General features: G+C 38.5%; 2 protein-coding genes across 2 annotated transcripts in view; both read right to left on the reverse strand.

Annotated features, from left to right (window-relative positions):
- The window catches only part of LOC101293891, a 10778-nt gene extending 8529 nt beyond the window's left edge, over positions 1 to 2249 (reverse strand). The window contains exons 1-2 of the mRNA XM_004301793.1: positions 2156 to 2249; positions 1033 to 1248 (exon numbers count right to left, since the gene is read on the reverse strand). Of these exons, the coding sequence (XP_004301841.1) occupies positions 1033 to 1248; positions 2156 to 2249 (310 nt within the window). The remainder of the gene's footprint in view (positions 1 to 1032; positions 1249 to 2155) is intronic.
- Positions 2250 to 3270: 1021 nt separating this feature from the next.
- On the reverse strand, positions 3271 to 4901 carry LOC101300540 (HMG1/2-like protein-like). Its single transcript, XM_004300489.1, has 8 exons — positions 4829 to 4901; positions 4702 to 4750; positions 4451 to 4555; positions 4216 to 4273; positions 4019 to 4063; positions 3833 to 3913; positions 3661 to 3741; positions 3271 to 3578 (listed from the first exon to the last, which is right to left on the reverse strand). The coding sequence occupies exons 2-8, from the start codon at positions 4740 to 4742 to the stop codon at positions 3561 to 3563; spliced, it is 429 nt and encodes a 142-aa protein (XP_004300537.1). The 5' UTR covers positions 4743 to 4750; positions 4829 to 4901; the 3' UTR covers positions 3271 to 3560.
- Between the last annotated feature and the right edge of the window lie 5556 nt (positions 4902 to 10457).

Consider the following 10457-nt stretch of genomic DNA (forward strand, 5'->3'; position numbering starts at 1 on the left):
CTCAATAGAAACATACAATAATATGGATGTGTATTAAGAGATTAGGGGTGTGTATTTAAAATTTCTCAAACAAAAATCAATTCACTTTCTCTCTTAAAAAAAACTATGTAGTTGTGGCACACAACTTTCTGTTACTGTTGGCATATTTCTTGTTACTTATGGTGTTTAACTACATCCACCAATGGTATATTAGTTTCCATTGCTGTAAGGAATAAGTTGAAGTTCCATCAGTCACCATGCATGGACTAGCAAGTCTAGAGCTTGGGCTCTTAGTCTTGATCTCCAAATAGTTCTCATGCGCGCAAACCTATCCGAAAGACCAAAACATAAAGAAGTTAAGATCTCAAATAGCTTCCACTATTAGGCTTCCACTTATTTTACTTGTACATATTTAGCAGTCAATAATTGAATAGAGTTTTTTCAGATTCAACAGCTCCATTTGTAAGTTTCGTGAAGTATCTGCATGTTTTTGGTGATAAATAATGTAATACAGTGCAAGTTCTTTCTACAGCTGCTGGCGTGGGATTAAGAATGCAAATTGCCAAAATAAGCACTAGTAGAACAAAACCTGGTTTCTCTTAAACCTGGCTCACTGGCATCATATATTGCTCGTCTTCTTCAAGAACTGATTGATTTTCATATCAGGAGGAAGCCTTGCCTGCCGTAAATAACCAAGGTTCTTGGGTATATAGGCTTCACCTAGTACTACTAGGACACACCATGAGGGTACAAAGCAAATCATTCTACTGTCTTGCGTACAGAGGGTAAATAAGAACAAGCGATTTGTAAGGGAATGCAAAATGAAAAATGTATTAGCATATATTAAGACTCACTTACAACATGCTATATTGATGTAAAATCCATATTGTCATGGTCTTCTTATTAAACAAATGACAAAACGTTATAACATTGTCTGCTTCAATACTTTGTTTCAAGCTGAACATTGAACCAAGGAGTATACTGGTTTGAAAGTAAACTGAGTCGCCCAAGCATAGGTGAAACTGAAATTATCTTGATAATGGATGGGGTTACCATGATTGACAAGATAGTTGTCACCAGATTTGCCCAAGATTGAAGGATCAATGTTCTCCACACTTTGAAACCCAGGTGAATTAATCTCAATATTTACTTGATCACATATGCAGTCATTTGTGATTGTTACATTCCACTCTGGTTGACCTTGAACAGACTTCCCAGTTTTTGACTGTGTAATCTTGAGATTGTCTACGGTGCAAGGTTGAGAATCGCCTAGAAGACAAATAACATAAACACAAAATTAACACTAAAAATGAACATAATGCAGTATGAGTTTATAAAATTAAAGAAATGCAATGACCAATTACCTCCGATAAAGAGACTGCATAGTAAAAAGATGCTAAGAAATTTAGTGGTAGCTTCCATCGGAGACAATATGGAATCTATATTTTGCTTTTTCTTGCGTGTTCGTGTTGTTTGATGAAGATATGTTATCAATCGAATCCATATATAGGAGTTTGTGTGTGTCATATAACAGGTAAAATACATTAAAGCATAGTTAATTGACTTAAATTTGGAATGTAAATGCCTTATCAAAATATTGAATTGATCAGGAATCTATGTAATTAATTTGTTATCAAAATATTGAATTTACATTTATTTTGATGGAATGATTTAAATACAGATATGAAAAATCAGTATCTCTGTTTCTTTTGGGAACATTGAAAAATTTTTCGTAATTTGTACATGTTGATCCAACATTTTCTCGAGTGTGTTGTTCAAATTTGCTACTGTTTTGGACATCTTGCTCCAACATTTTCTCAAAGTTCTGCTGCCCGACTAATTGTCAGCGTTGGTGCTTCACTAGAATATCAAATTTGTTGGAAAATTGGTCACAGTGCAGCAGAATGCTCTCATATGCATCATTATGTTTTCCAACCTGCTATCTGATGAAGTAATCTATGGTTCTCATTCAAAACTAATAGACAAACGACACAAACTTTTATAAACTCATAAACAATACGGCCAATACCCCATTCAAACTAATAGACAATAAATGAAGTCACCTAAACTTTTATAAACTCATAAACAATGCCCTATTTTTCCCAAGCTATTTTCCGGTTTCCAATTAGCTCTGGCTAACAGAATATCATTCTTATTATTAAATGGATCCACCTACTGTCCCTAATCTGATGCCCAGTGAAGGAGGGGACAGTTGTCATCCCTTCTTCAGCTACGTTCTGATTGCAGATTGCAGCTACAAACTCGATCATAATTCGACACATTTGAAGAGTGAAAAAAGAAGTTACAACAAAGAATGCAACCGATACCAAAATGGCAATGGCAGCTTAAACCCATACAAGGTTTTACTAGCTGTAAGAATACTGCTGAAACACATGCCTAACAATTCATACATAAAATACTATAACAAATGCTGGGAGATAAAAGTAGATAGCTTGCTGTAAACTCATCACATCAAATGAACACTTTTTAACTAGTAGCATAGCCTGAGACAAAGTCCAATAATGAAAGATGCCAATAAGACTGAAAAAGGATGTGACACAGCATCCTTGATGGATTCACAATGGTTATACTGTCTTATCACTTACACAATATCTAATAAAAGTTTGACTCAAACCAATGAAAGCGCCAAAAAAATACCTATGTTATTATAAGAGACAACTATTGTAACCCAATAAAAGAACTTGATCAAGTTCAAGTAAAAGCAAAGAACTTGATTGAAGAGACTTCTATCAAACACCTGATGCAAAGATTTTGTTTGAGTAGTCATAACAAATTCCACAACTGCAAGTGTCCCACTTGAGCTAAATAGAAAAGGGTCCACTGAGAAGGGGAGGGTTCTGTAAATCCTATGATGCTAAAATTCACTGCCATACTTGGGGAAAAAGCTTCTAACTAAAGGTTGGTCAGCATAGAAGTGGGAGGGCTGAACCAAACACTCCTTTTCTATAACATTTTCAGACTTTTTCCTAAAGGACCACAATTTTTCGATACAAACAAGCATATAACTTTCCCATAATTACACAACATGACCCACCATAGCCATAATAATAAAGTTCGAATCACATTCATGTGTGAAAGCCATCATATCATTAATCAATTAAACCTTGCAACTAGCAAATCAAGATATCATGTATCATGCAAGGTGATTTAAGACTACGTCTCTTATCTGTGAAAAATTCAGGCAAAACCTCAGCAGTAAAAGAACTAACCAAAGTTAACAAACAAGAGGTGACAAAAGCAGAGGATCAACAGGAATTAGAATTCATATAACAAATCACTGCATTATCATAAGAATGTAAATCAAACAGTCTAGCTGCTCTACAGAAGAGAAAATTCACTTAGCTAAGTCACTAGGCTTCAGAAAATACAGATAGAAGTAAATCTCCCTTCTACAACTATTAATTTAGAAGACAACAGATAATTAGATAGAGGGAGGTGAAATACATTTTCCATAAAGGAAAGAAGGTGAAAAGAAAAGTAACATTGAATAATCAAACCATGGCATGGAATGATCAAACAGTCACAAGCTAGATCCCTATGTTATCCTTGTGCCATTTGTTCTACTCGTCATCATCCTCCTGAAAATTACAAGAAAAGATTATCAACAAACTCTACTCTCTGATAAAGTAAATAATCACAAAAGAATGAACAGAAACAAACCTCATCGCTCCCTTCTTCATCTCCATCCTCATCATCATTCACCTCAGATCCTTCTTCCTCTGCTGCGGTGTTGCCTTCAGCCTAATGATCAATCATGAACAAATCAGGATTACAACCTTACGCTTAACCGACAAAGAATGCAGCTTCAAACATTGAGTTACAAAGGAATTACCTGTTTCATGTTATAAGCCTTCATTAATTTCTCGTACTCAACCTTCCTCTTGTCTGACTTGGCCACATAAGGTGCCTTTTCCTGAAAAACAAAAAACAAAATATAAAAAACTAAGTACAAGCAACCCGTACAAACCAAAATCACAATGAAACACCACGGGTCCAATGATTTTCAAGTGATACTTACAGCATCAGACATTGACTTCCATTTCGCACCGGCAGCCTTGCCCACCTGAAATTTAAAATTTAAACTTTTCAGATTTACCGAATAGTCCAAGAAAGCACTGTAATGCCTTACAATTCTTCAAAAGTTCAAAGTAAAAACAGCTCAATATACTCGTTGACTCACAAAATACATGTGCATCAGTTAAGTAAAACACTTACAGCAGAAACTGCTTTGTTGTTGGGGTTTTCCTTATTGAACTGCTTCCTGAACTCTTCCCTGGAACGTCACCAAATCAATAAATCAAACCAAAAAATGAAAAAAAAAAATGACCGCAAGATATAGACAAAATCTAGCAAATCTAACTGCGAAGGCGCAAAAGCTCGAAAGCATATTCAACCGAGCAGATCAGAAATCGAGATTCGAGAAATAAATTTCACAGTCAGAGTTGCTTACATGAAAACGAAGAAGGCACTTGCGGGCCTCTTAGGCTTGTTAGGATCCTTGGCGGCCTTCTTGCTCGCTCTAGTAGCCTTAGCAGGCTTCTTATTCACAGCCAACCTACCACATCACAAACACAAGAAAATTCATCACCAGAAACAAAAAAATCCAAATCGAATACTCTCAGATCTAAACCACGAGCTCCAAGCGGACATGATTTCCGATCCTGAGCAGCAAAATTGGACTGAAATTGAGGGGAGACTTACTTGGAGTCGGCTTTCTTGGCGTTGGATTTGCCTCCTTTCATGGCGATTCCTGCAAGTTTGAAGATCGGATCAGCTGAAATTGAAGCGAGGAGCGGAGAGGAAATAATGGAGGGGGAGGGGGGCCTACCTGGTGTGGTTGGTGTAGGGTTAGGGTTTGAAGGAGGAGAAGGAGATAGAGAGAGAGGAAATGGGAAGGGACTTTGTGTGAGACCCAAAGCGGAGAGTGGGAGATATTATTATTAAGAGAAAGAGAGATGTGAGGGAAATTGAAATTCAATTGTGCACGAAATGAAAACGTAGGGGTTTAGGCGGGATTTTAAAATTCATGCCACCTCACTCATCCACGACCTCTCTTCCTATTGGACTTCCCCTGCGTTGGACCTAAGCTTAGCCTTGGTCTTCTGCTTTCAGCGTTTTTCCTTATTTCCCATTGTTTTTGGAATGAAACTAGGGGTGTGTCACAACTCGCAAGATATTTCGGCATCGACCTCTGAATCGAACATAAAACCGACGGTGCGGTTTTTGTTTGAGTCTCTCGTGTTTGAAGTTTTGAGTTTGGACTATGAAGAGATCATATGTCTTGTCGTGAATCAAGAATGATCTTCTCGATGTTTTTTTTTTCTGATAGCTGGGAAAAGGAAAAAACTAGATTGAAGTGCACGTTAATATTGATGTCTCAATGTTTCTTTGTTACAAAATATGATGGCTAAGTTTTTTTTTTTTTCTTTTATGACTAAAAAATTTAACAAGAGAAAGGTCTCCAATTTCTTGGCCGAAAAGATATGTGGCTATCCAAAGGATGGAGTGGCTAGTTTGGTTTTTCATAAAGCCATCTTTTTCTCAACAATGACTTTGAGCTACCACTCCGAGGTGGTGCAATTTAGGTATGGCCCTTTGTAAAGAGATGTTTTTCCACAAATTAGGGTTCGAACCGGAGACTTCTTATTACCAAAAGAACCTCTGCAACGTCCAGCCTAACATTCTTCCAATAGACCAACCTCATTAACGTAATTTCTCAATGTATCTTTACAAGAGCATCTTAATCAAGTCATAACATATTTTATCAACAAAATTGTATTGTATGTGACTATTAGAAGAGAGATCTTTTCATAACATCTTTTCTTAATATATGAGTACTATTATAGAGCTAACTGCTTATGTCTATAATACGAAAGTAACTAATATCTAAACCAAATTTTTCGTTATATATGGGTATCTCTACCCTTCAGTTTTTCAAAACCCTATCATTTATATAAATTTTCAGTCAAATTGATTATTGTTTAGGGTACTCATAATGTGATTTACTAACTTTTTTTTTATATTTTTTACAAAGGCTAGAACGGCCGCTCTTAAGCCATAACCATTAATGAAACAGCAGAATACAAGGGGGGTGGGGGGACATTATGTCTTAACCCCATAGTGTGAGAACATCCCAAAATAGTATCCGGAGTCTCTACATAACTTATGCATTCTAACAAGCACCATTTAACAAAGAGTACATCATTGGCTAGACCATTTGCTTTACTTTGGCGACACACTGGAAAAACAATGCTCATACAAAGCCATAATTGTTATTTCTATCAGCTTTCCCACTATGTTGTCACTTGAAAATATTTCTAGTGACTCTAAGTCTCATCCTCCCACTAGGAGGTTGCGACCATTTGACGAAACAAAAAACTCGCCGCCTCACAAGAACAGACATTGCACGTTGAGTGCACCTACCAGGACATAGCCCACATGGGACAAGTTAGTTGCATCTCCAAGCAACTAATAGCGTGTTTGTTACATGGAACAAGTGAGGATTAGACTGCATACATAGACTAATCCTGATAATCCCATGTTTGGTAACAATAAGGGTTATTTTAAATGGGGCTTACATAGTCCAAAAAGCTCCCCGACACCTTCTTATGAAGAGATACCAAAAGTTTGGGTTTATGGAAGCCACCTCTCTCTCTCACCTAGTTCAATTCTAGAAGCTGCTCTCACCAAAACCTGCAAATAAACTTCACCCATCTATGGAAGAACAGAGCTCAAGTAAGAAACGAAATCAAACTCGTTCAACGTAAACCCGTTCTGCGATCTCTTCTCTGGAGTTATAGGAGTCATCGAAGGGATCAAACCCTTCTTGTTGTTTGCGATTGGGTTTTGGATTCATCATGGGTTTGGGTCTGTTGTGACCAACCAAGACTATATGTTCTCTAAGGCGGATGTTTGGAAGTTTACGAGCTGGAACCGGTTTGATCTTAGATTGGGTAGGCTGAGCCTTTGAATTTGTCGGAGGAAGAAGACAGGTTCTTGATGAAGCATTTCATGTTGTCCATTCCGATTTTGAATCTAAGGTGTCTGCATCTTTTTCAGGTGATTGAAGAATAAGAAGAGCAAAATTGAAATTAGGAGCTCAAGAAGATCTCATATCCAAATCGCACCCCAAGAAAATTGGGTTCAATGAAGTTGATTACACCATTGATCTGAGCAAAGGGGCGGTCAAGATAGGGGCATACGAACAAGGAAAACCCATATGTAACGATTGTGTTCAAGGATGATAGTTGTGCTTGGTTTTAGTGTAGTGTTGATATAGTTTTGTTTTTTTGCCAACTTTAGTCTTACTCTCTTGCCTGCACCAAACGTGAGACAAGTCTAATGTAGGGCTGGCATTAGTAGGTATACCGACTCTATTTATCAATACCATGTACCAACCAACTTAAGATTGGTAGGCAAAATCTTGTACCAATACCAACCGTCAAAGTTGGTATACCAACTTAGTTGGTACGGTTGGTACTCGGTTGGTACGGTTGGTAGTGGGCCTCTACCAAGTTTAGATTGAGGCCCAACAAACTAAAAGGCCCAGCTCATTTGAATCCTTTTTTTTTTTCTCTATCAATTATCAAATACACATCATATAATTTCAAATGCATAAACAAGCAAGATCAAAACTTCAAATGCAACAACGTCCAAAGTCTTATACAGATAATTAAACAACACATGTCCAAACTCCAAAGTCTTATACAGAAAATTGAACAACACAAGCCAATGAAAACACAAATCCAGATTAGCAGAAACTGGACAAAATTTGCAGGGAAGAGTGATGCTACGAGACCAGGAGAGTGCTAGACTGCTAAACACCAGTCTGGACAAAGGTGTTTCTTGCTGCCTCAAAGCCTTAGACAAAAGCATTCTCTGCAAACACAACAACAAAATAAAAACACAACAACACAACAACTATTCAGTCTTTAAAGACATAGGATAACAACAAAATAAAAACACAACACAACTATTCAGTCTTTAAAGACACAGGAATTATGATTATATAACAACACAACAACACAACAACTATTCAGAGCATAGAACACAGAAGCACAAATTGTACAAACTATCGAACACAAATTATAGTTAGCTCAACATCATTGATTATACACATTATAGATAGCACAAATTGTACAAAGTAGCTAGTTCCCGAATCAAACAGGCTTAAACACAGAAGTACATAACACATATCATAGAACCTATTAACAGAGCATAGAACACAGCAGAACGAAGAGGCAGAGGCTATATAGCAAGTAATTTAGTCGGAGTTGCTACTAATTTTACACTACTTAAACATCTAATTCAGCACATAGATAACACAAATAATTTACATTGAACTGCAAATAATCGTACACATAGATAGCACAAATTAGGAAGTTGATACATACGGAGATTCAAGGCTTGGCGCTGCCGAGTCGAGGTGCTGCGAAGTCGAGGTGTTGCCCAGTTATTGAAGTTGACCTTGCCGTTGTCGAGTCGTCGGTGAGAGAGGCGAGGTGCGCTGCCGAGTGGATGGCGAGAGAGGCGAGGTGTGCTGCCGAGTCGACTGTGAGAGAGGCGAGGTGCGCTGCCGAGTGGACTGCGAGAGATGAGAGGTGCGCTGCCGAGTCGACGATGAGGTGCGCTGTCGAGTCGACGAAAAGAAAGGCGAGGTGCGCTGCCAAGTCGACGGCGAGAGAGGCAAGGTGAGGTTTGAGCGAGATGAGTGTTTGAGCGAGAGAGGCGAGAGACAGAGAGAGATTGAATTGAAGTGAAGTGAATGAGTTCTAGGATTAGGGTTAGATGACTTAGATCAACGATGGAGATTCATCTCCACAAATAGTTGTATTTTTTTTTATATTATAAATCGGTTGGTACACGGTATACCGTATTTTAGGTAAAACTTGTACCACGTACCAACCGACTTCTCAAACTTGGTACAGTAGTACTGTACCGAAAACTCGGTTACCAACTATATCGGTTACCAACTTGTTTGGTACGGTTGGTACATGGTTGGTTGGTTTCGCCAAGGTCCAAATTGCCACCCCTAGTCTAATGTAGAATAAGCTGAGCTTGAATAGGTTGGGACTCCAATAGAAAATAAGCCAAGGTTTTGCAGTCCCGTGCACCAAACGTGCAGTAAATGCTTAGGAATTATTGAAAACAAGACGTAAACTACAACTACAAAGCCAAAATAACTGAAAACAAAAACAAACACAACCCAGGTTAGGCCTAATCCCAAGACCCAGGCCCAATATCCGTGCAAGAATGTGGGAAGGCCTTACCCCGCCCAACAACGCTCATGTCGCACCAACACCTTCGCATAACCACCCACATCAGGTCTCCTGCCTCGTTGAGTTCTTTTCGTTGTTACAACACCGTCGTTAATCCCATAGTGCTCGCCATATCTCGGATGCCAACTCCCAATTACCAGATACCATATCTGGTAGAATATTGCCACCACCCATCAGCTCAGATCGAATCGATCTAGTGATCTACCCCCTTGCCGAAAACCCAGAGTAGATCAATCTCGGATCCTTGCTTCCATCCGCCACGCGGACAATTCTTGCCTTTGACCTTAGCGTTGTGACACGACGTAGATTGCATGATTCTCCCTACTCCTTTCGTCTGCCATCGTTGACGATAGACACTCCTTTGGCCATATGAACCTCCATTTCCCATCCTTCACATGAGATTTAGACCCAAAGCCCCACCACACATCAACATAGGCGCAAAAAGGCGCCCACAGTCGTCCCGTCTGACGACGACGTCGCTAGGACGTGCTGCTGGACGGAGAAGAGAAATCAAGAAAAGGTTGGACATGTTTGGTTCATGCATATATTGGTTTGATACAATTCTATACCAAAATGATAATTAATTTAGCTAAAATAGAAGCTATAAACTCACTAAGCCCCAAAAATTGACGGGTGGAGATACTAATATGTGACATAAATATTGGTTTAAAGAGTTAGCTATTATGAAACTAATCGGTTAACTCTAAAGTGCTACTCCAAGATGTAAAAGTCATTGAAATTTCTTGTGAACACAATTTTTTCTTCACTTCTAAATTAACCGACAAAAAATACACAAAAATGTATTATACGGAAAGTTTAGATTATTCAAGCGTAAATGAGTATTTAACTACGGGGAGCGAACCACCATAAATAATATAGTCAGTAAGTGCCTACAAATCTAAGTTCGGATCTCAATATATTATTTGTGACATGCGAGGAAGAAACAATCTAACATACCCGAACACATATTAGTCTGTTAGATTACAAACCACACTACCCTTTGTTTCTTTGATTACTTTTCTCTTGGTTTTCTTTTTAGGTTTCCATTATTCTGTTCCAGCTTGAGTTGTGAGGAAGACCACCTGACCATTATTACAAAGTACTCCGGGTCTCCTCCTCACTGCCGACCTGAACGACTCTGACTAGCAATAGTGCAACAGCCGCTCCTCTCTCTCTCTC

This window comes from Fragaria vesca, linkage group LG5, assembly GCF_000184155.1.
Source record: "Fragaria vesca subsp. vesca linkage group LG5, FraVesHawaii_1.0, whole genome shotgun sequence".
NCBI classification, from domain to species: Eukaryota; Viridiplantae; Streptophyta; class Magnoliopsida; order Rosales; family Rosaceae; genus Fragaria; species Fragaria vesca.